At 46.1% G+C, this 26,167-nt stretch overlaps 1 protein-coding gene across 1 annotated transcript in view; it reads right to left on the minus strand.

The window, feature by feature from the left end:
• LRSAM1 (leucine rich repeat and sterile alpha motif containing 1) overlaps positions 1–26,167 on the minus strand; it is a 390,590-nt gene that overhangs the window by 126,388 nt on the left and 238,035 nt on the right. The window contains exons 13-14 of the mRNA XM_085610452.1: positions 17,603–17,742; positions 10,521–10,565 (exon numbers count right to left, since the gene is read on the minus strand). Coding sequence (XP_085466578.1) covers positions 10,521–10,565; positions 17,603–17,742 — 185 coding nt within the window. The remainder of the gene's footprint in view (positions 1–10,520; positions 10,566–17,602; positions 17,743–26,167) is intronic.

Consider the following 26,167-nt stretch of genomic DNA (forward strand, 5'->3'; position numbering starts at 1 on the left):
ACACCTATAAGATATCTACTATTTGGGCAATTTATTTGTATAGTGGGTTAGCAGTTACTCCTGTTTCCACAGAATAAATGTTACAGTCTCAATGGTGCGCACCAACAATGGGATATCCAAAATGCCCAACCGGGACCCTCAGAGGCTAACTCCGATGGTAATCTTGAGTGGAGCAGATTGGTAGGTAGTGTTCCCACCTGGCTGGTTGACTAGTGAGGTTATCAAACACTGTACTGTACAGCACATATGCTCCTGGATTTTAGGCTACATACGATCTTAGAACTACTTACGTTTTTATTTCTTCATTAAAACAAATCTATAAAGCAAATTTCCAAATCTGATACTGAGTCTGTTTCATTTGCCTGAGTAAAGTCAGCAATGGCAGATACTCTGTCCATCATGGAATGCTGCGAAGCTGGGATACCTACTACAGAACAGTGGCCTTCAAAAACAAAACTGATCACTATTAGGTGCAGACACCCTCTTTCTCAGGTAGGATATCTCTGAAATACTGGCTTTAATCTGCAATATGCCCATGCATTTAAAACATTTAAATGAAAATTAAATGAAAACCATCAATGTATATGAAAATCACTTAATTTGTTCTTATTGTCTTAAACATGTTGGGGGTTAACATAAAAAAAGAGATAATATAGAACCACACACAATTTCTTTCTGCTGCAGATATTGGCATGGATTATTTTTTCTTAGTGAGGAATAGATGAAGCTGCATAAGTAGACAGGTGAGCATCAGGGTCTCTCCTAATAAGTGTGAAAAGGATACAACAGAATTGTTTACATAAATAAGATATGGAGCCTAATATGCACGTGTCCCCCAACATGATAGCCCTATTTTGGTGGGACCATACATAAAACAAACTCCCATACTTTATAACCTGTGCACCGGTTACACTGATGAAACCAAGGCCTGAGGAGGACAGTCTGCTTTATAGGACAGCTAAAGAGTGGCTGCGGTTTCATATGGACAGAAAGAGGAGTCTACTGAGTGGTTGTGAGAAGTTGGCTTGGTATATGATGTTCACTACTTAAAGTGACCACCTTGTACCATGCCAAGCAACCCTTATGGTGTGGTTGTAAGTCAACCTTTTCGGACCAGCTGCCCTAGTGGTAGCGTAGGCTAAGCAGTCTTTCAGGCTAAACTCGTTTAGGCATGTTAAGCAAGCTGTTTTACCATATGTAACCCCCCTTTATACCAATGAAAGGACACCACACAGATATATATTCAAAATATATATGTATTTATTACTCAAAGTATCCCCTAGACTCTTTATGAGCACAGGAGCACAAATCGTTAAACAAGAAAGTATCACAATATACGAAAGTTGCACTTTATATGGATAGGCCCTGGTGGCCGCTCAAACCATATACTAAAATAGTGGTATAAGTACCACGAACAGGAAAGGGAGAAGGCCTAGGGCCTCTAGAATCGCTGGGCCTACAAGGAGCTAACTTTAGTTAGTGACCAGGAGGTCCACGGGTCGTGTGTGCAGTGAGGAAAGTTACACGCGGGCGCCCATAGGTTTTCAATGGGTGCGTAAATGTTCAAAAGTTACTGCTAGAAGGGTCTTCTGGTTGGACTACGAATTCAAGACTTTAAACCTAGACACTAGAGATGTTACTCTACACTTGTGCACCAGAGTGCCAGCTTTACCTCACCCACAGGAAGCGGTGCATAGGGCTCGAAGTGCGTCGGGTTTCGTCTATCTGTTCAATGGAGCCTGATGACAAAGATGCTGCAGGCGGTCGGTCCAGAAGAGATGCAGTGGATCCAAGGATGGATCGGAAGTGTAGAAGACCTGTAAGCAGAGGGGACAGTGTTCACAGTCACTAGCCAGTGACCGGCGTGGCACCAGGTAGGTACCAGGCGATGTCGGGTGCAAACAGGTGAAGAGATGTAGCTTGTCTCTGCAGCCACGTGGTCCCTGAAGGTCGACGACGTCCAGGAGTCGGTTCACGAGCTGTCCCACGCAGGCTCTCGCTGTCGGCGGTGTCGGCGACTCAGAAGAAGCAAACACGCCTTGGCAAAAGCAGGAGTCACAGGAAGTGAAGAAAGCTGTTAGCTCTGACCAGCAAGGTCAGAGGGGCTGCTCCTTTGGAGGGAAGCAGGGGCCAGTCTGGAGCAACCAGACCAGCGTCGTAGTTTTTCAAGATGGTCGCCAAGATGGCCACTAGTCAACGGACCAGTAACCGGGTAGGCGCGTCGAGTCGCGAAGTGCAGAGGGGCCCCACGCAGATCGTGGAAATGCTGGAGGACTCACCTTTGGTGCAGATGCTGCTCGGATGTTGGGCTTCTCAGGACCCAAAGCACAACTTGGAGGGAGCCTCTGTTGTCGCGCTTTCAGCTTAGTCGAGTGTCTTCCAAGGTGGCTGGCTCCACGGGTCTCGGTGCCTCCACGGGTTCCTTCTTTGCAGGAACTGTAGATCGGGGGGTGAGAGGTCTGGAGGTCCAGTCCTTGTCGGTCTCTGGGCTCCGGCGGGAGGCGGCGGCAAAGCAGACGTCGATTCGCTGGATGGTGCTTGCGTTAGCAAGATGGTCACTCCCTGACCATAGGGGAGATTTCCTTCAGTCTTCTGTGCAGCAGAACGTCGAAGTTCCCGTCTTCTTCTTAGTTTCAAGTTGATTCCAGGATGTCTAAAGTCTTGGGACACAGCTCCTACCTTTAAGCGGATTCTAGGGGCCGGACTACCTGCTAGGTCCCTCCCTAAGGGTGGGACCAGGAAGGGGGGTGGTTACACCCCCAATCCTTTCTCCAGCTCGCCCCAGGTCTGGGGCTGGTGTGCCCCAGGACCGGTTTGAACTGGCATATGCACCGAGGCTCCTTGTGAGCCTCAGGCATGTCTGTTTCCTTTCAAGCCCTACCTGACCAATACACAAAATCCTGTCTGGGGTGGAGCTCGCACCTCCCCTGCAGGAAACCCTTTGTCCACGTCTCCCAAGCTGGAAGGACTCCCAGCAGCAGGAGGGCAGACTTGTGTCTGTGGTGGCAGCGTCCATTTTGTGGAGCTGAGGCTATGTCTGATTTTACCCGGGTTTCAGGCTCTGTACATGTCGTGTCCCTCTAGGAGGGTGGAATGCTAACCCCCGTCGCCAGAATTGGCGAGGGGTTAGTATTCCAATTCGTATGACACCTTACTCGACATGTTTTGATAAAGCCAAACCAAAGATAGCATTTAACCGCGAGGTTCATAATGCACTTAAGAGTATATGGTATGGCGATATCTGGAAATGGTAGAAGGAAGTTGTTCCGACTACTGCAGACAGGCTCAGCTCATGCCAGAGCACCATCTCACATGAAACCAAGCACTCTGCCTTCAGGATTGTTATGGCCTGCCATAGGAGTGACTTATAGGTTAACATGTGTCCCATTTAAGGTTAGGTATAGGCATACTACACCTAAGTAAGAGGTGGATACACCAACTTACCCCAGCTGAGTGATCAGCCAGTTGTGTCAAATTGGAAGGCCAGACCAGGGGTGGCATAATACATGCTGCAGCCCCTGGGAGGCCTAGGGTACACCTATGCCCTGGGTACCTAGGGTACACTGTACAGGGTCCAATAAGGTGATCCTTACCAATTGTGTATGTACCTAGGGTACATGGAGTCCATTTTAAAGAGAGAGCAGACAGGCTGAGACCCTGAATGGCAGGATCTCAGGCCAACTAAGTCGAAAAACCAGCTAGACACTAGGCAAAACGTTGGGGGTAACCATAGTCAGATATCCACCTTCCTACACAACCCCCCCCCCCCCCCCAAACGAAGGGAGATAAGGCTGTCCTTGACCAGGTAAGCCTATATTGCCTAAGTGGCCATATAAGGAAGAACCAGCACTGGCATGGTTACCCCCTGTCTCATGGTCCACTAAGCAATCCCTCACCCTAAAGGTATCATAGGGTCTCCACCATAGGGAATCTCTACCTTTGGTGTGTCTTTGCAAAGTAAAAGGCTGGTGTTGAGATGGAGTACTGAAGTGAGTGTCCTCAGAGTGAGGCCTCAGCTTCCTCCAATCATCCTCCACCATGGATGCCTTTCTTTCTTTAACTGAGTTGCAGTGTGCTCTCAGGGTCAGCCTCTGGCTACCTAAAGCTGGAGGCTGGGTCCCTTTTGTGGGCTTACTGGAGGGACAGGTCAGGTTTGGGGCCCTAAGGTCCCATGTTTGCCTGTGCCCAACAGAATCCCTCTGGGGGAGGTCCCTAACTACCTGTAAAGGGGATCCCACAGGAATGTGTTTAACCATCACCTGTCTAGGGCTACTAGCCAGGCAATCCTCCTTCTTTTGATGGGGGGGTTCTTGTGGACAGGGGCCCTCTTGGGGGCCACTGGCCTCCCTGACCTCTGCAGCCCTGGGCTGACTGAGGCAGGGTAGAGAGAGGCAGGCTACCTGCACCAGACGGGGTCCCCCCCTTGGAAAGGTCCACTGACATCAGAGGCTCTGCCAGGCTAGGCCTGGCTACCTCTGGGGCAGTTCTTTCACAAGGGGTGAGGTCAGATCCCTGAGGAGGCTGACCTTTTCCTAATGTCTGGGGAGAGGGAGACTTTTCTTCCTCCCCACTACTCTCTGTTTGTGTGGAGTGATCCATAGTTTCAGGCTTCACTACACCTATGTCAGTCTGAGTATGGACTGAGACCATTACAGTCCTGCCAACCTTTTCAGGGGGGCACTCAGTTTGGGTTTGAGCTGTGGCTGTCACAGCTCTGCCAGTCTCTACAGGGAAGTCTGTCTTTGCCTGGGCTGTGGCTACCACTGCCCTTCCAACCTTTTCAGGGAGGAAATCTACTTGGACAGGGGTTGTGGCTGGCACAACCCCACTACCCTTTTGTGAAAGGCCTACCATTTTAGAATGGGTGTCTTGTTCAACTCCAGCCCAAGCTGAGAGTTCCAAGTCATTCCCCAGTAAGCAGTCTACAGGCAAGGTTGGGGACACTGCCACCCTTTTAGGGCCAGTGACACCTCCCCAGCTGAGACATACCTTTGCCATGGGATGACTGTTCTGTTTGCCATCAATGTTAGTTACCTGGTAGGAGCAACCAGGCAAAAGCTGCTCAGAGGGAACTAGCCTATGGGCCACCATAGTGATGCTAGCTCCAGTGTCTCTGTAGGCCTCAGCTTTTCTACCGTTGATGTAGGGCTCCTGTCTGTACCTACCCAAAGTGTTGGGACAGGCAGTGAAGTTGGCAAACCCCATGCCACCATCACAGACAAGAGTAGCTGCTATAGGGGAATTGGCTAAGCCAGGGTCCCCCTGTGTTCCCCAAGAAAACCCACCCAAATTTTTGGGGGCACTCCCACCACCTGGGGGATTACTGCTGATAGTACTAGGTGGTGTGACAGGAGTAATTGGAGGAACAGTTTTGTTTTTAGCCTTTGGGCAACTGCTGTCAGTTTTCCAATGCCCAGGAATTTTACATTCATGGCAGTAAGGCTTTTTAACTGTGGTAGAGGAGGGAGCTTGGGACCCACCACCCTGTGTGGAGTTTTGGGTCCCTGAGGAAGATTTCTCTTTTGTTTTATCCCCACCCTTCTCTTGAGGCTTGGTGGTATCTTTCTTTTGGTCACCACCCTGATTTTTAGGCCCAATCCTGGTCCTGACCCATTTATCTGCCCTCTTTCCCAATTCTTGGAGAGAGGTCAAATCTGAGTCTACCAGGTGTTGATGGAGAAGCTGGTTCTGACAATTACTAAGGATCTGCTCCCTCATCATCAAATTGTACAATCCTGTATAATCTGAAACCTTACTTCCCAGCAACCAACCCTCCAAAGCCTTAGTGGCACATTCCACATATTCAGACCAGTCCTGAGTCTGTGCCTTCTGGGTATCTCTGAACATTAACCTGTAGTGCTCAGTGGTTAAGCCTAACCCATCAACCAGGACACTCTTCAGGGCTCTGTAGTTTCTGACATCCTCCTCTCTAACAGTGAGGAGTCTATCTCTGCCTCTACCTTCAAAGGAGAGCCATACGATTGCTGCCCACTGGTCCTCAGGAACCTGCTGTACTTTGCAGGCTCTCTCAAGAGCAGTCATCCACTTGTGGATATCATCCCCACTTTTGTAGGGGGCACAACCTTGGACAGGTTCCTATTATCAAAGACCCTATCTTTGTCCCTCGGGACAATGCTGCCACCAGTGGGTATAGACCCACTCTCTCTAGGTTGCCTAGCCTTGTTCAGTTTCTCTTCCATCAGGGCTACTTCTAGCTCCTGTTTCCTGATTCTCAGCTGAGCTTCCTGCATTCTGGCCTCATGCTCCCTCCTCTGAGGGCTGGTCATCCTTCTTCTGGACTGACCCTGAGAGCCTCTAGAGGCATGAGAGGCATTAGAGTCACCAGAGTGATTCCTCTGTCTCCCAAACCCCTGGTTAAGTCCACTGGGGAAACTCGATGGGGGGAACCCATTGTCATTCCCAAATAGTCTTAAGTTAGCTGTGCCAAGTATAACACTTGGCACTGGGCTATTTCTCCCATCAGAATCACTACTATTATCAGACTCATCCCCCTTGTCATTCTCGTCCCTATGCTGATCCTCATCATCTGTAGTCTGATTCTCACCTAAGGGGCGACTGTTAGGAAGGGGTGCTTCAGTAGCATCTTCAGAAGGAGGGCCTCCTGTTCCAGTCCCTGAGGGGCCTAACTGGGAGGCTTTCTTGAGAGCTCTCTGATCTTCATCAGTTTTCAAGAGTTCTCTGAGTTCAGCAGAGGTAGGGTTCCTGGGCTGTTTAAGGCCCCTGGGAATTAGCCAACTGCCTGAGCTCATTCTGGTTTAGGGTAGCAAAGATGGATGGTGCCCTCTGGGGGTCACTCTCGGCAGAGATGGGTACCTTGGACCCCTCTGCCCCAGCCATTGCTCTTAAGTGTGGGTGGAAGTGTTGCAACTACCTACACTTGGGTTTTCCTACTAAACCTATCTAGTAGTTGTAGTCAGGGTGTGCTACTCCCTTTGCTCTACAACAACTAAGTTCAGTAGAACTTAAGTATATAACTAACTTGTTTTATATGTACCTAAAGGTACCTGTATGATCTTTCAATTGGTAACAAAGAGATTACAGAGGTAAAACAACAGCAAGCTCAAATCCCAACCGCTGCTCACCAATGTGCGAAGTTGGCTTGGTATATGATGTTCACTACTTAAAGTGACCACCTTGTACCATGCCAAACAACCCTTATGGTGTGGTTGTAAGTCAACCTTTTCGGACCAGCTGCCCTAGTGGTAGCGTAGGCTAAGCAGTCTTTCAGGCTAAACTCGTTTAGGCATGTTAAGCAAGCTGTTTTACCATATGTAACCCCCCTTTATGCCAATGAAAGGACACCACACAGATATATATTCAAAATATATATGTATTTATTACTCAAAGTATCCCCTAGACTCTTTATGAGCACAGCAGCACAAATCGTTAAACAAGAAAGTATCACAATATACGAAAGTTGCACTTTATATGGATAGGCCCTGGTGGCCGCTCAAACCATATACTAAAATAGTGGTATAAGTACCACGAACAGGAAAGGGAGAAGGCCTAGGGCCTCTAGAATCGCTGGGCCTACAAGGAGCTAACTTTAGTTAGTGACCAGGAGGTCCACGGGTCGCGTGTGCAGTGAGGAAAGTTACACGCGGGCGCCCATAGGTTTTCAATGGGTGCGTAAATGTTCAAAAGTTACTGCTAGAAGGGTCTTCTGGTTGCACTACGAATTCAAGACTTCAAACCTAGACACTAGAGATGTTACTCTACACTTGTGCACCGGAGTGCCAGCTTTACCTCACCCACAGGAAGCGGGTGCATAGGGCTCGAAGTGCGTCGGGTTTCGTCTATCTGTTCAATGGAGCCTGATGACAAAGATGCTGCAGGCGGTCGGTCCAGAAGAGATGCGGTGGATCCAAGGATGGATCGGAAGTGTAGAAGACCTGTAAGCAGAGGGGACAGTGTTCACAGTCACTAGCCAGTGACCGGCGTGGCACCAGGTAGGTACCAGGCGATGTCGGGTGCAAACAGGTGAAGAGATGTAGCTTGTCTCTGCAGCCACGTGGTCCCTGAAGGTCGACGACGTCCAGGAGTCGGTAAACGAGCTGTCCCACGCAGGCTCTCGCTGTCGGCGGTGTCGGCGACTCAGAAGAAGCAAACAAGCCTTGGCAAAAGCAGGAGTCGCAGGAAGTGAAGAAAGCTGTTAGCTCTGACCAGCAAGGTCAGAGGGGCTGCTCCTTTGGAGGGAAGCAGGGGCCAGTCTGGAGCAACCAGACCAGCGTCGTAGTTTTTCAAGATGGTCGCCAAGATGGCCACTAGTCAACGGACCAGTAACCGGGTAGGCGCGTCGAGTCGCGAAGTGCAGAGGGGCCCCACGCAGATCGTGGAGATGCTGGAGGGCTCACCTTTGGTGCAGATGCTGCTCGGATGTTGGGCTTCACAGGACCCAAAGCACAACTTGGAGGGAGCCTCTGTTGTCGCGCATTCAGCTTAGTCGAGTGTCTTCCAAGGTGGCTGGCTCCACGGGTCTCGGTGCCTCCACGGGTTCCTTCTTTGCAGGAACTGTGGATCGGGCGGTGAGAGGTCTGGAGGTCCAGTCCTTGTCGGTCTCTGGGCTCGGGCTCGGGCTCCGGCAAAGCAGACGTCGATTCGCTGGATGGTGCTTGCGTTAGCAAGATGGTCACTCCCTGACCATAGGGGAGATTTCAGACAGGCTCAGCTCATGCCAGAGCACCATCTCACATGAAACCAAGCACTCTGCCTTCAGGATTGTTAAGGCCTGCCATAGGAGTGACTAATAGGTTAACATGTGTCCCATTTAAGATTAGGTATAGGCATACTACACCTAAGTAAGAGGTGGATACACCAACTTAGCCCAGCTGAGTGATCAGCCAGTTGTGTCAAATTGGAAGGCCAGACCAGGGGTGGCATAATACATGCTGCAGCCCCTGGGAGGCCTAGGGTACACCTATGCCCTGGGTACCTAGGGTACACTGTACAGGGTCCAATAAGGTGATCCTTACCAATTGTGTATGTACCTAGGGTACATGGAGTCCATTTTAAAGAGAGAGCAGACAGGCTGAGACCCTGAATGGCAGGATCTCAGGCCAACTAAGTCGAAAAACCAGCTAGACACTAGGCAAAAAGTTGGGGGTAACCATAGTCAGATATCCACCTTCCTACAGTGGTCCTTTAAGATCTAGGAGTATACTTTGTGTACTGTTCAAGAAGGGAAAAGTCTGTCTTAGCTACAGTTTACCTAATAAGCAGAAGTTATAACCGTTATGAATGTTGGTTATAAATATCCTCAGAAACTGATTATTAAGGAATACGTCTAGTGGAGTAGGTGGTCATGCCTATATCCAAAGCCCAATCCAGTTATAAAGTCTAGGATTCAGTAACTGAATTTCTTGTACAGAGAGGGCCTTCTAGTGCTAGCAATATACATTCAGCTGCTCCACTGTTGATGTCACCAGTTGCTCCAGAAACAGTTGTCAGTCTAAAGTATTTCTGCTTCTTCCAACATATGCCTAACAGTTTACAAATACAACCAAGCTGTCATCAGACCCAGACCACTACTACCTCATCAGTACAGTCACCTACACCTCAATGGATCAAGCCTAGTCCTCTGATAGGTTAAACAATGCTGTCCTAGGGTCGGAGAGTACCAGGGTTTCTCCTGGAACACGCCAGGGATGGCTTCTCTACCAAAACCTTATTTATCTGTACTTCCACAAGATTTGTAAGCCTAATAGCCCACTTCCCCACATCCTCTCTGTCTCTTCATCTCTCTCTCATAATGATCTGTGCATTGGAAATAAAAACTGATTGCTTCTGGAGATACATCAAAAAGGGGGAGGCCTTGGTCTTAATCTCCTTTCACCTCAATCTTTACCTCTAACCTGTCCTCCCTCCAGGCTTTCTAATGCCATTTTATCATTCTGTCTTTCAGTTCTCCCAACTCCTTTTCTATTATTCAGCATTGCTCAGCTGTGCTTTGGAATCGCATCCTGTCCTCTTCCTATGTGCTTCCGTAATTAACCAACTTTCACTCCTCTGAGCGTTTCATCCACCTTCCACTTTTCAATATCCAAAATCCCAACATAAGGCTTTAAATATTTGCTAAACAAAAGAAATCTTCTCCCTTCTCCAACTCTCTCTAACTTTGCATTGAAGCAATCCTGTTTCCTGCTCTGACCCTCTACCTTGACCACTGTTGCCCAATCACCTACTGTCCTTTCTTCTCAATAGTGTCTAAAAGCAGTCTGAAAGGTCTAAAAGGCAACACAGGGAGGTACAAAACACCATATTTTCTGACCCCTAATTATTACTACACTACTTCATTACAGAAACAAAAATAGAGGTTGGCATGTGTATTCCCCCTAATCTAGTAGGAGGAGGTGATCATAACATACAACTGTAATGAGGGAGAAGACAAGTCACCCAAGAAGACAAATGCACCAACCTGGCCAGCTCCAGCTTATGTCATTATACCAAATGTAGCAAAGTTTTTTTTCAGAGTAAGATGTAAAACCGTTACTTTACTTTACCTCTCCGTTTCAAGTGACTTCAGAATTTCAGAGCTTTGTTTTTGTCTGGAAAATACAATGACACGGTTACATAAAGAAGAGAATCAAAAAGCATTTATTTTAATTGTTTCAAACAGTAATGATTAACTAAAAAAAGTCTCCCAAGGGAGAAGAGGAAAATGCTACTTACCAGTATGCATCTGTTCTTGGCATGTAGAGCTGCAGATCCTCACACTTGCATTAGATCGTCATGTGGTGTTTGGCTCGAATGCTTGCACCTTGATGTTGTCTTGGAAGAAGTCTGTGTAGTCACGAGATAGGGGACTCCTCCCTTGGACGATAGTGCGCATGGGCATCGACTCCATCCTTAGATTGTTTTTCGCCATGATGAGAAATGATGGAGTTAGTAGAAAGAAAAAGATGTCCATGTGTGTAATTTTAAGTAAGATAGAACTGGAACAGATACAGGTCCCGGGGAGGTGGGTGGGCATGTGAGGATCTGCAGCTTTACATGCCAAGAACAGATGCATACTAGTAAGTAGCATTTTCCGTTCAAGGCATATGAGCTGCAGATCACACACTTGCATAGACTGTACAGCAGTATCTCCCCTAGCGGTGGTCACCTGTATCGGTTGCAGTAGTTTGAACAAGAGTTTTAAGAACAGCTTGGCCCACAGAAGCTTGCTGCTTGGCTTGCACGTCAACACAATAGTGTTTAGTGAAGGTGTGTATTGTAGACCATGTTGCTGCCTTACAAATGTCTTCTAGGGGAATTGTCCCTAAGAATGCCATAGAGGCCCCTAGTTTGCGTGTGGAATGCGCCCTAGGGGGAATTGTCAATGTGCGTTTCGCTTTCTGGTAGCATATTTTGATACATTTGACGATCCACCCTGAAATCCCAGCCTTGGAGATGGGATTACCCTTATGCGGTGGGGAGAAAGCTACAAGCAGTTGTTTTGCGAAAGGATTTGGTTCTGTCAATGTAATAAAGCAGGGCTCTTTTTACATCTAGGGTGTGTAGAGCTCTCTCCGCTACGCAGTCCGGTTTTGGAAAAAACACTGGTAACTCTGCTGATTGGTTAAGATGAAATGGAGAGATGACTTTAGGAAAGAATTCTGGGTTTATTCTGAGAACCACTTTGTTACGATGTAATTGTAAGAATGGTTCTTGAATGGTTAAAGCCTGGATCTCACTTACTCTTCTAAGAGAGGTGATGGCAATAAGGAAAGCTACTTTCCATGTGAGAAACTGCAGTTCGCATTTATGTAAAGGTTCAAATGGGGGTCCTATGAGCCTGGTAAGAACAATATTTAGATTCCACACTGGAGAGGGTGGTAACCTAGGAGGAATGATTCTTTTCAGGCCCTCCATGAAGGCCTTAATTGCAGGGACTTTAAAAAGTGACAAGTGTTGCCTGTTTTGCAGATAAGCAGCAAGTGTTGCTAGATGTAAACATATGGATAAGTATGCTAGATTACATCTTTGCAAGGGCAGCAGGTAGCAAATGCTATTCTGGATGGAGGCATCCAGTGGATCAATATGGTTGTTGGTGCAGTAAATGGCATATCTTTTCCATTTTGCAGCATAGCAAGCTCTAGTAGTAGGGCGTCGGGCTTCTTTAATGATGTTCATACAGTCTGGTGGTAGGTTAAGGTAACAGAACTCTAGGACTTCAGGAGCCAGATCGCCAGATTCAGCTGACCTGGATCTGGATGTCTGATCTCTCCATGGTTCTGCGTTAGCAGGGATGGGGACATGCATAGTTTTTGGTGCGGAACTAGTGAGAGTTCCAACAGTGTTGTGAACCACGGTTGGCGTGGCCATGTGGGAGCTACTAAGATTAGTTTGAGAGGCTGTTGTCGGAGCTTGCGTATCACTTGTGGAATCAGTGGGAGTGGCGGAAAAGCATACGCAAATCTGCCTGACCAGTTCATCCATATCGCATTACCCTTGGACAATGGGTGTGGAAACCTGGCGGCGAAGGTTGGGCATTTTGCGTTTTCGTGTGTGGCGAACAGATCTATGTCTGGTTGGCCCCACATCTGGAAAAATGGTAGAAGAACTGCAGTTCCCATTCGTGAATCTGTTGTGTTTGTCGACTTAACAAATCCGCAATCTGATTGTGACCTCCTGGAAGGTGTTCGGCAAGTAGATATATATTTTGTGGGATGGACCATCTCCAAATGTTCTGTGCGAAATGGGACAGCTGCAGAGAATGTGTGCCTCCTTGTTTTTGTATGTAGTACATGGCTGTCATGTTGTCCGTCCGGATCAGGACAGCTTTGTTTTGTACATGTACTTAGAATGATTTTAAAGCTAGAAATATTGCTAGTAGTTCCAGGTGATTGATATGGAGCACTTTTTGTTGAGTGGTCCACTTGCCTTGGGTTGTATGTCCGAGGAGATGGGCTTCCCATCCTGTGAGTGATGCGTCTGTCGTGAGCACTATCTGTGGAACAGGTTCGAGGAACGGCCACCGTTTGGACAAGTTTTTTGTGTTCCACCACGACAGAGAGCGATGTGTGCAGCTGTCTACCAACACCAGATCTGTAAGTTGTCCTTGAGCCTGATTCCACTGATGTGCTAGACATTCCTGCAAGGGGCGCATTTGAAGTTTGCATAAGGAACAATAAAAATGCAAGATGCCATCATGCCTTTGAGTTGCATGAACACTCTGGCTGGGAGAGAGTGTTGGGCTTGAAATTTTGTGATGAGGGTTTGTATGCTGGCTATCCTGGCTGGACTGGGATATGCTAGAGCTGTGGAGGTGTTTATTGTGACCCCCAGATATTGGTGTATATGAGAGAGCTGGAGATGCGACTTGGTGTAGCTGACCGTGAATCCCAAGTTGTGTAATGTTTGGATGGTCTGGTGAATGTGTTGAACACATTGGTTGAATGACTTGGCTTTTATTAGCCAGTCGTCTAGATATGGGAAGACATGGATCTGTTGTCTTCTCAGATGTGCTGCTACTACTGCAAGACATTTTGTGAATACTCTGGGTGCGGTGGTGACTCCGAATGGAAGGACTGTGAACTGATAGTGTTGTCCGTTCACTACAAACCTTAGATACTTCCTGTGAGCAGGATGTATGGGAATGTGGAAGTAAGGGTCCTTGAGATCTAGTGTGGCAAGGAAATCGCCTTGTTGCAGCAGCGGGAGCACTTGTTGGAGAGTGATCATATGAAAATGATCCGAGTGTATATATCGGTTGAGGGGTCGGAGGTTGAGTATCGGTCTTAGAGTCCCGCCCTTTTTGGGTATTAGGAAGTACAGGGAGTAAACCCCTGTTGATGTTGTAAGGGAACAGGCTCTATTGTGTGTTTTTGAAGCAGAGAGAGAACCTCTTGTTTTAGTAGCGTGAGATGATCTGTGTACATTGGATGCTGCTTGGGTGGTATGTGGGGGGGGGGGGTGTAGCTGTAAGTTCCAGGCAGTAACAATACTGGATAATCTGTCTTACCCACTTGTCTGATGTGATGGAATTCCAGACAGGTAGGAACTGTGATAATCTTCCCCTGACCGGAGTGGAATGGTCTGGGGGAAGCGGAGGGAAGTCACTGTTTTGTAGTGGGGAGGCGTGAATGTTGTTACTACCTCGGCCTCTTCCCTTATTGTTATTCGTCTGTATCCGCCTCTAAAATATCCTCTATTGGGGGATGTTTGTGTAGTGGCTTTAAACGAAGATGAGGTGTCTGCGCCCATGTTTCTGGAGGCTCCTCTATAGAAGGAGCAACGAAAGGAGTCACATGTTTGTGGAGACTGTAACTCTCCCAGCAGTCTTAGTGTCTTTCTTCATCTTTTCAAGTGCAGTGTCTACAGCCGGGCCAAAAAGTTGTTCTTGTTTGAACGGCTGGTTGAGGATGGTAGTCTGGACCTCGTGCTTAAAGCCTGAAATGCGCAGCCAGGCATGTCGTCTAAGGAGTACACTGGTATTGATGGATCTAGAGGCAGTGTCTGCCGCATCAAGTGTGCATTTAATTGACGCGTTTGAAATTAGCTTGCCCTCTTGGATGAGATAATTTGCTTGGGTTTTCTATTAGCCAGGCAAATGTTGTAATAGGGTTTCCAGTTGGTCATAGTGGGCCCTATCATATCTAGCCAGCAGTGCTTGCGTGTTGGCTATGCGCCAGTGATTGGCTGCCTGCGCAGCTACCATTTTTTCCAGAAGCGTCTAGTAATTTGGATTCTCTATCAGGGGGTGGCGCATCCCCAGAGGTTTGTGAGTTGGCGCGCTTTCTAGAGTTGGAAACTACTAGAGAATCCAAAGGCAGCTGTCCCTTAATGTAAGCAGGGTCTTCAGGGGCAGGTCTATATTTTTTATCGATTCTAGTGTTAAGAATCGTGGCACTTACGGGATCTTTGAACACTTCAGGGGCAGGCTTAATGACTCCCTTGATCACTGGCAATATTTGCACTGTCTTTTGGGACTGTTCGAATGTATCCAAAAGGAAGTCTTCCTCTGCTGTGTCTGAGTGCATTGTGATGCCGTGATAAACTGCATCCCTACTAAGCAGTTGTCCAAAACCAATATTACCGTCTGGGGGAGATGGTTTTGAGGGGTATGGCTGGGGGCTTCGGAGGTCTGGTAGATCTGTTGGGACAGGGTACTCCCAATCATCTTGTGGTGGGTCGTCTGGATCTGTGACCCTCCACCCCTTGGTCATCATCATCATCACCTGGAGGTGGTGTATGTGGTGGAGAAGTTACAGGCAGAGGTGGTGTAACCGATTTAGGGAGAGGAGGTGGGTTAGAAGGAAGTACAGGAGTAGGAGGCATAGGTGATGTAGCAGAGTCCTTCTTTTTCACAGGCACTGGAGTGGCAGGTGCTGTGTCTAACTTCCTCTTCATACATGGCACAGCTGTGACATGTCCTGTTTTAGGATTAATATAAATCTTTTTCTGCCTAGGATCGACAAGATCCAGGTGAAAAAGTTCCACTTCCTCTGGAACCGCCTTCGGTGTCGATATTTTCAGTTCCGAGCGTGGCTGGTGTTGATTTTTATGGTCTTTAGCCTTAGGAGGCGTGGTAGAGTCCTTAGGCTTGTCTTTTGGTTCCGAGGGTCTTGGTTTCAGAGCCAAAGCAGGATCTGTAGGTTTGGAAGCGTTCAAAGCCGGCTTATCCACGGACCTCGTTTTTTTCAGGGCCGATGTGTCTTTGGAGGTGGAAGGCGTCGGAACCGATTTCGGAGCAGAGTGCTCCTTTGGCTTCGGCGCCGGCGGGACGATTATGTGAGGTTTGCTCGGTCCCGAGCTACCGGAAGGCTTGTCTTTCTTCTTCGGAGCTGGGCCCAGAGGCGGGGCTTCTGAAGTGTGTTTTCGGACGTGACTGGGGCCAACAGGCGAAGTCTTGACCAGTGCCTTCGGTTTTGGTGGTGGGGTTGGGGTAGGAGCAGTAGTCCTCACTCATCGACCAGGAGTGATGGGGTCGTCTGAGTCGTCTGCCTCTGACATGATTTTGAGAGCTTCGGAATCTTCTTCTGGGACATCCGGGCCTTCGTCAAAGATGTCCTCTGGTTCCGGAGCTGATCTCTGCACCATGATGTGACGTTGAGCCCTTCGATCTCGAATAGTCTTCTTCGATCGAAAGGATGCGCAGGCTGGACAGCTGGACTTGTCGTGTTCAGGTGAGAGGCACAGCTTGCAGACCTTGTGATGGTCACTGTGCGGGAATTTTGCTCCACACTGGGGCATTTCTTGAATGGTGTCCTTTCCATGAGCCGTAGGCCTTACGGTGTGGATACCCAGCGGCCCGCGTCGATGACCAGAATCGAGCCGATGAAAGGCGCGTCGAAGATGAAGATGTTCAAAGTCAATCCGAAGATTTTGTGGCAGTTTTGCGCGTCGAAAAAGTTAGAAATGGAGATTTCGAACCGGAGCGCAAAAGTTGCATCCGAAAGAAATGGCGGAAAAAAACAATCTAAGGATGGAGTCGATGCCCATGCGCACTATCGTCCAAGGGAGGAGTCACCTATCTTGTGACTACAAAGACTTCTTCCAAGTCAACAACAAGGTGCAAGCATCCGAGCCCAACACCAGATGGCGATCTAATGCAAGTGTGTGATCTGCAGCTCATATGCCTCGAACAGTTAATTATGGAATAAGACAATCCCTCGTTTGCCAGTTTGTATCATTCTGGAGGGTCTGATGTTAAAGTTTCGGTCAGCCTATGAATGAACATGTTCAAATGCCAAAGATTGCTTGCTGTTTCCACTATCCTAACAATCATTTACAGTGACATTTTCTGGCACCAGACATAGGCTACTTTTTATACGCAACAGAGTACAAACTTTCAAGAGCTCAGTTTTCTCAGGTTTTACTGTTTTAAGGGAAACACTTATCTTGAGGAAATTGTGAGCCACTGCTCGATATGATGAGTCCTTAGGTGAATAAGTAACTTGCCATGACAAGTGTCCCTTAAGCAAATCTTCGTAGTAACACTATCCATAAGATCATTACAAAATAAATTGTTCTAGAGGGCTAGCTTCTTTAATTTTTAGTGAAGTTGTTGCCTAAATCAGGTAGAAAGTGTTTCCAGAGGTGTTTTATTGCACATCAAATATGAGCAAAGCTGTTAATAAGCACACCCAAAGTAAATCAGATGCTTCTTATGTATCAGCGAGCTTTCAAAACCGGATACTAGTCATATAAAGATGCAATGTAATATGATTTATCCAACTAATATTGCATTGTTGTAGAATGCAGCAATGAGATTTGTCACCAACATATTGCAAAAAATATACTTGTCACCTGCTCTTCTCAAAAGGCCTTGCACACACTCCAAAACCTTTAACATGTGTATCTTGTTACTGACTGTGCCCAGTATAGGTCACTCATCTTTATCTAGCTCCTCAATCTGTATTCTAATCTGGTCATATTACAAATCTTAACTTGACGAACTGTTGGACCAACTCCTCCCTAGACTTGTAGCTTTGTACCATTCTTCACTGCATTTCATGGTCATATGGCATGTATCTCTATGAAGCCAATAATTTTCCTTTTTAATATCCACTGAAAATATGGCCAAAATCTAATTTACTACTTATTAGAGATCAAGTTATTTTAAACCAGCACCTACTACAATGATATTTTGATGACCCACCTGTAGCTCTCTTCCAGCATTTTCTCAATGCGAGTGGAGACTTCGTGTTCTGTCTGCTTGAGCTGTTCTTGCAGCCGGTAGCGCTCGCTCTCCAGATGCCGTTGGTGGGCTGATAGACCCTTCTCTAGCCTCACCTGCTCCTGCAAGCAGGAAATAGCCATTTTAACTGTAAGGTACAAACAATCTGCAATGGCATTGTGGATGAGGTTCATCGAATCAAGAGATCAGTGCAGCAGGCAGTGCTTACTTGTGATACAGCTAAAACTTATTAGCATTTCAAGCTAAGTAGAGGCCAGTTTTTAACTTATAGTTTGGAGAGATGCAGAGCCCTTCTTTTTAGTGATAATCTGCATTTTTACAATCTTCTATAGTAGGCTGTTTTGCAAACAACTTGCATTATATAGTGCAGCTGCTCCTGTGCCAGTAAGATGGCTCGGTAGGTTAACGCTTACCGCTGACATCCACAGTGATCTTAAAAGTCAAATTCAATTTCCGGTAATGCAGACTTACTCATCTGTCTTTTCAAGGTTGGAATACCATTAAATTATATATTAGTTAAAACTGTTATTTACATATAAAATGGCATTTATTTTTTACCTAAGTATATTCACAACAAGTTATTAAAGCATGAGACGAATATCTCAAAGTGTAAGATTTAAATTTGGCGGTCAAATATGTATAGGTACAGGAACAATGGGGGACAAATACCCCACCCAGAAACGTTTTGATCCAATAAACACCACAGAATTCTTGTTTTTTGTAGATTTTTTTAAATTTTAATTACTTTTTGTCTTGCTAGTCTTAATGGACCAGGCAACGAATTTTGAAGGTGATGAGTTGTGGCCAACCAAGTCAGGGCCGTATTCCAGTTATGCTTAGTCGCTTTGTTTATCACAAACTGACCAGCATTCCTGCAGATTCCTATAGATCAAAGGTTCAGAAGACAGGAATACTTGATTCACAACATGGCTTCCTAATATTCTGTGTCAGGACCTGAGGCTCAGATTATGCACATCTCTTTCATTTTATTCTTCAGCAGCCTTTGACTTTAAGTGTTAGTGTTAAAGACTACATATCCCATGAGTCTTTGCTTTAAACTCAGTGCAACAATAACCATAGAGTAAGTCCCATATATTCAACATCAAAGAAAAGCACTTTCTCTTTCTCCGCTGCTAAGCAGTCAGGTAAGTGCTTTTCCTTTATGTCTTAGTAACTATGCTGATGTGCCTTGATAAACTATTGCTGGTTTGTACTTATATATTTGGTCTTGGACTTAGCGCTTTCCCTCATTGTATAAGCGAAGACCTGACTGTTAGGTGCAGAAATATGCTTAACCCTTGATGAGGAATTCCCCATGTGTCACGCTCGAGCGACACGGTATCCTGAGCCCACTATTAGGGGCCGCAGGCGACTGCGGGGCCTCACTCGTTGAAGCGAGGATCGTGGGGTGAAGACGCGCCCTCTAGGGGCGTGGAGAAAGCGCTTCTCCTGACAATGGAGAATGCTGGCCTTCCTCATTCTTTACATTTTTGAGCGTCTCACTCGCTCGAAGCAGCAAGGCGCATGATGCGCAGCCGGGCTCTCTATGCTGTGCATGTCACAGTATTCTACCCTCAGATGGGGATGACTTGTAGCTGGCACCTCCTCTTGACACTCGGGGCGCCCCTACAAGCAAGGGCAGAGCCAGATCCGACGCCAAAGTTAGGGCGGTTTCAAAACCCTCTGACGCCTTTGAGTAACTGCGCCAAGCCTTCCTGAAGTGCCATGGCACCTTGGATGCTCAGGAAGATTTCCAGCCTGGTTGTACCCCTCCTCCCCCTTTTAGGACGATTCCTATTTCACCGAGGGACATATGGAAATGGCATATTGCAACCGGGAAGATTCAGAAACCCCTGATGGGGATTATGGTGATGATCCAGGCCTGAGCAGACTGTGGCGACCGGAGGGCAGTGCCAAAAAACCCAGCTGGGGGACAAGGGCAACAAAACTGCCCAACAGTCTGCAGGTGTACCGGATAGGCTCAATCCGGAGGACATACACCAGCCCCATTTTGCAGACTAGGTGTCTGCATCTAAGGTGGCACGGTACGTGGCCAGCCACATCAGAAAACCAATGGATCAAGAAGTATGAGTTGGCCACCATGGAGGCTGGTCCAGTGGCGAAAGGGGGTCTCTTCGGAGAACCTTAACTTCAGTAGCTTTCTCAGTTCGTCAACACCTTCTCATTGCTCAACAAGGCGCAACAATCCATGCACAAAGTCTTCGGCCAGAAGATTTTTGGAGGGGCGGAAGAGGTAGGGGGCGCTTCTGCGGCCGGGCGTACAATTCCAACCCACACAAGCTCCAAAACAGGCGCTCCATACAATGGCAGGACCTTAGGAAGTGCAGAGAGTTTTACCCCTCCCAAGGTCACAGCAGAGGTCGTGGAGACAAAGAAGCCTTCAGAGGAGCCAGTAATGCACCAGGCGTCCCCACCAGTAAGCTATATCCCTTTTTTCTTACAAGGGATGGGGGGGCAGGTTGCCGAGGATCAGTCACAATTGGATGTGCATACAGGGGATGCACGGTTGCTCCAAACAGTAATGGGTTTCCACATAAGAGTTTTATGGTACTCCCGGTCAACAATCCCGCCCCAGACCCCTGGTGCTCTTTCAAGAAAGAAAGCAGGATGTAGACCAATAGATGACCGTGCTTCTGGATAACGGAGCTATTACCCATTCGGTTCTTCACCCCAGGGTTTTTTTGAGCAACATCTTCCTGTTGGAAAAGAAAGACAAGGTTATCAACCAGTAATACATTTGAAAGACTTTAACCGGTGGGTAGTGTATTCGCCACTTCAAAATGGAGTGCATCTACCCGCTCAGAGACATCCTGATACCCAACGATTGGCTGGTGAGCCTCAAGCTGAAGGAGTCCTACCTCACTGTCCATATTTTTCTGCCCCACAGCCACTTTCTGCAGTTCGAATGGGGTGGCCAGATCTACTAATTCACTTGCCTTCCATTCGGTCTGTCCTTCGTACCGTGGTGCTTCACCAAGGTACTGCGGCCGCCATGAAATGGCTATGTGCAACGGGGCTCGGACTCCTAGTATACCTGGGCGACATCCTTTTGATGCATCAGGACAAATCCAGCTTAGTCTCCCAACTGCAGATGACAAGATCATTTCTTCAGGCTCGGAGGTTCATTGTGGACATGGACATTCAAAAATCGGAATTTGTCCCAGCCCAACAACTGGCCTTCTTGGGCTTCAAGATCGATAAAATGTGACAATCACTCTAATTACCCTAGAAAAAGATGCTTCTCATACGCCAGAAACTGCACAAGATGCTGGCGATAGAGAAGTTCTCACTCAGGCATCTGGTCAGGATCGTAGGACTGCTGTCCTCTTAAATCCAGGTCATTTTCAAAGGCCTGTTGCAATACAGAGCACTCCAACGTCTGAAGGCACAACATCTCAGGAGGGGTTTGACTTACGCCCAGGAGATCTGCCCAGATGGAGATTTGCTGGTGGCTCGACCACATGCATGCATGGAACTATAGGGCTATAGGGCTATCTTCATGTCAGCCCCGGATCTGGTTATTGAGTACGATGCAAGTCGCCAGGGATGGGGAACTCGATGTAGAGATGTTACCACAAGCAGACAGTGGTTCGAACACGAGGAGGCTCTACACATTAATTATCTAAAACTCCTCGCAGCATCTTACGCAGTGCGGAGTTTAGAAGCCAACAAAGTTTCCTGTTCCATTCTCTTAAAGATGGACAAAATCTCAGCTGCGCTATACATAAACCGGTTGGGGGGTACCCGTTCCAAGGTACTGGTGGACTTGACCAGGGATGTCTGGAATCACATCCTGCAACACACAAATTGTCAGTGACAATGGAATATCTACTGGGAAAACTTCCGCTTGTTACCAGCTCTGCTGTCTCATGCTCGTAACCAGCTCTGCTGGCTCTCGCTCATTACCAGCTCTGCTATACGGAGATGATGCAGTCATTGCTCAGCTCCTTCTCCAAATGTATTACTTGCTTTGACCTTCCTATTAATAATTTAACATTTTAGGTAATGGTTGTTGGGGCCAACCCCATCAAGTAATATGTCAAGGATTACCCAAACTCACACTTTCTATTTGAGTATCTTGTTACATGACGGAAATACATGGGGCCTTTTACTCACCTCCAAAAGTATCTTGCTGGCCCGCTTTTGGGGGTCAGTATTGAAATTTAGTGCCAGGCCAGGGAAGAGGTAATTTAGGGCCCTCACCCACCTTTATCAGGCCAAATGTGTCTCTGCCACCCGTTATGGCAGTGACATTTGGGGGTATCATGACTGCTCCGCTATTCAGCTTGAGGAGAATAGGTTTGTTAGGGTGCTGTTGGACGTTCCGCAGACATCTCAACGTTTGCAATTCATGAGGAGCTGGGCATCAGGTATATCCTAGACACTATTAGACTAAGTTCCCTGCTGCACTGGATTTGGACATGGGTCAAGAGTGAGGCAGCCTTGAATAGGCTGATTACTAGGGCCTCCCTTGCTCTGGACAATGTTAGAGTGATCCCTTGTTTGAACTACATCAGTTTGCTTCATTGGGTTGCCCTGATCTGTTCCTACGCTCTGAAAAGATCATAAAGGCTGATTATATGTGGATGAAGCAGAATTTGTTACTGTATTCTTATACTGCAATTGAGGGCTCTGATCTGCAGGAATCTGCTGTTCGTGCTTAATGTCTGATAAAAACTGAAATTTCAATCGAGCCTTAATTGACTTGGGTGGCTAATGCATTCCACCGCCAGCTTTTAGTTAGGTTCAGACCTCACTTTTCTGTAACTTATTAGTTTTCCCAAGGGCTGGTCTGCCACCAGCTCCCTCGGACCTTGCGAATATGATAATCTCTCTATGCAGTCTGTCGTCCACTTTGTCTTTTTCTGTTCATTTTACACTTCCCCAAGGAAAAGATTCTCATTCCAGATTTTCAATGTCCTAAACTGTAAATAAGTGAGACCCGCATTGCTGCACTTCTTAATGCTTAATGATGTTTACACTTGTGAATGTTGGGTGCTTTCTGAGCTGCACTGTTAAGCTCTGGGAGGCTGGGCCCTGATTCGGCTTAGGGCCAGAGTGCTTACTCATAAAGCAACCCGGACATGTCTCTGAATATCTTTAGCCTTTGGTTGGGTGCTTCTTGCTTTTATATGCTTTTTATATGCTCCTTGTAACTGCACTTGAACCATGGCTCTGTTTATTTGTACCATAGGAGAGCACTGCTGACTTAATTATACGTTTTTTGTATTATCACTCTACTCTAGATAGCATAGCGGACTCTAGACAGAGGTTTTTGCTGTATAGAATTAGGGTTAATCAACCCGGTCCTAATTTCTGAGTTGCATAATCTTAATCCTCATTTTAGCTCATGGCCACTCCTCAGAATGACAATTGCATTTACTCAATTGGTGCCCATTGGCTTTGTTTTTTATGTATTGATTTTTACCAGTTTCTGATAATAATCATGTTGAAGGGCAGTTTTAAGACTGTTGACACTGCATTGTCTTTGTTATGCACATTACCCTTCCTACGACCTTATTTTAAGATGTTTTTGTATTAATCTTTTATGGTTTTATATATAGAACTGAATAAAGCTTTTACTTACTTACTTACTATTGTTGTCAATGCGATGCCGTTATTTTAAACTTCACCATCACGCTGCACGTCACGCCTCTTTCACTTATTGTGTGAGCACCTGAATTCTATTGTTGTGGAAATAAATGTTTCACATGAACGGACTTATGTCCCCATGTACATTATTCATTTTTTTTTCTTTGCTCCTTTAAAATAATTAATCTTCAACTTTCTAACCATGAGTGCTCTCCTTAGGATCACTTTATTATTGGACCTTTTGACCAAACCCGAACCATTGTTTTTTTACCGCATATTTCACCCCAGGTTCACGTATTGGGGTACCCTTGTTTTTCTTAAATCTCTTATCAGAAGAGCATGGGCTAACTTTCCAATCCGAGATACGGTTCGGCCTGGCGTAGATGATCACCCTTGTGTCTGCTAAGGGACCTTGATCCTGCGGGGGCAGATTAAGTGCATATTGTCAATTTTTTGTCTGAATTGGCTGGCATCCAACTCAATCAATGCTTGCAGATCAACGATCTTAGCGGGTTACATGCCTCTCCACGACATACCAGTGGGAGAACATCCTCTCATCTGTCGACTATTGAGGGATATTCACTTGTCTTATCCACCAGAACCTTTTCTCCCTTTGCGGGGATTGAAAAATCTTTACTACACCTACAGGTCGAGTAACCTGAATAATCTACTTAACCTGACTGTAATGTACTTGACTCGTGAACTGGTCCCAAATTATGTGATCCTAGGTAAATATTTTGTCGTATGGAGCTGCCTTTTTCTTTATCATCACATAAGAGAGCACCTTCAAATATGCAAGTTCACTATTTCTGCTGTACAAAAAAACTCTTTATTTACTACACTAAATATTTGCTCCATGTATAACAAGAATCAAGTCCATTCCATGGCTTGCCTCTTAATTCATTAATAGAATTGTCATCTGGGCAGGAGCAGTAATAATTCCCAGTTCATGTTTAAAAACTCACTTTTCATAAATATACATCTAAAGTATGATGTGGTAGTGCACGGTCATTTACAGGTAGCATATTTTCCATTGAAACGGCCACAAAACCTTCCCACTAACATGTAGTTTTACTGATACTAGCGCATAAACAAGGTTTGGAAATTGGGTTTTAGCAAAAATATTTAAAATGTGCACATCACCAAGTAAAGTGTTCCAATTTGTTTTGATCCTATAAAAATATTTTTTTCACCACAGAATTACAAACATGTTTCTTCATAACTAGTGAAATATATTTGAAATGTTTGAACAGTTCATTTATTAGCTTCTTCAGTCTTGTGTTAGAAAAAAAGCCTGATAGCTTACAGACTTTCATTTCACATGCTTTGCACAGTTTAATAGTCACACAGTTCATTTTACAAAATCCTTTAACTACAGTCACAGAAATAAAAATAAATGTAGGAAGACAAACTGGCTTTTGACCTCTGTCTCAAGCAGAGCAAATGTGACAGGATAACAAGATTTAAAGGCATCTTTATTGCTCATTCAATTTGTGAGCAGGGAGAACATCTGTTGTGAGCTCGCTAGAATGAGCAAGTAGTCCCTAAAAATAGCACATCCTTATTTAAATCTTGCTCAACATTGCGAGTGGATTTTTGGAGCCCTCATCTGGAACATCAATGTGGTGCTGGAAATGCTACGATCATGCTACAATCCTGGCAAGATAACAAATACTGGTAATTTAAAGCATTAACAAGTAAATTGGCAATGCTGTTATGTCTCATTTCTTGTAAGAGACTGTCTGATGCTCCGGCACTGGATATTACAGAACGTATGCTTACCCCGCAGGGTGTATCATTCACCATTTCTAGATGAACTAAGTCCAATACCAGGGTGGTTCATTACCCTACAATTGCTTGCCATCCTAAATTGTCTGCGGTTCGCTGCCTGAGAGCTTACGAAGCCATGACTGAAGAGTATCGTCCTCAGGGAAGGCCCAACTGTTTATAGCCCTTAAAAAACACAACTGTTTATAGCCCTTAAAAAACCTTTCAAACTGTTTTGGGCAACCACTATTGCCCAATGGGTGACATGGGTTCAACAAGAAGCTGGCTTTGACACATTTTCCTTTGGGTCTCACTCCACAAGGGGAGCAATGGCTTCGAAGGCATTCTCTCCGAGGGGGCGCCTAAAAGATATTCTCAGAGCAGCAGATTGGTCTTCGGACTCTACCTTTAAGACCTTTTACTTTAAGCCATCACAGAGATAGCATCGCTGGTTGTCAACCAGCTGTAAACTACCATAATCTCGGCCTCCAGCCCTGACAAAATATAAAATTTCCTAGCTATCGTGAAGGAAAGTTTCAATTCTATGAAGGACACGGAGGCGAGGATTATCCCTTTCCGATTTGATTCATATAATTACCACCCCTCTATTCTATGAAGCTTACCGCATTGTGGATAAGTATAGTTACGGATGATGCAGTGTTTTCCATGGAAAACATCTATTGCAATGTATTCTTGGAAAGTATTGATAACACTGATGGGTCATTTAAATGATGATTTACAATGTTCCGGAACTTGTCCTGTTTTTCCCTAGGATCAGAGCAGAAGCAAGAATTCTGAAAGGAACGCTTGGATCACAAAGTTTACATGAAGAAAGATGAAGTGCTTTTCCGTGATGTTGACTATATGGGACTTACTCTTTGGTTCTCGCTGTACTGAGTTTACAGCAAAGACTCATGGGACTTTGAATTTAAGTGTTAAAGACTGCTCAGTGAATAAAATGAAAGAGCTAAGGATAATCCTCACCTCCATATCCTTAATGGAATTGAAACTTTCTTACACTATAGCTAGGAAGATTTTATTCATCAAGTAGAGCAAAACTGCATTGTTTGGTAAATCTTTGTACTCAATATATGCTTTAAAGGGACGATTGTTATAATGCTTAAACTTACTAGCCATTTCTCTTAG

The sequence above is a fragment of the Triturus cristatus genome, chromosome 1_2 (genome assembly GCF_964204655.1).
Source record: "Triturus cristatus chromosome 1_2, aTriCri1.1, whole genome shotgun sequence".
Classification (NCBI taxonomy): domain Eukaryota; kingdom Metazoa; phylum Chordata; class Amphibia; order Caudata; family Salamandridae; genus Triturus; species Triturus cristatus.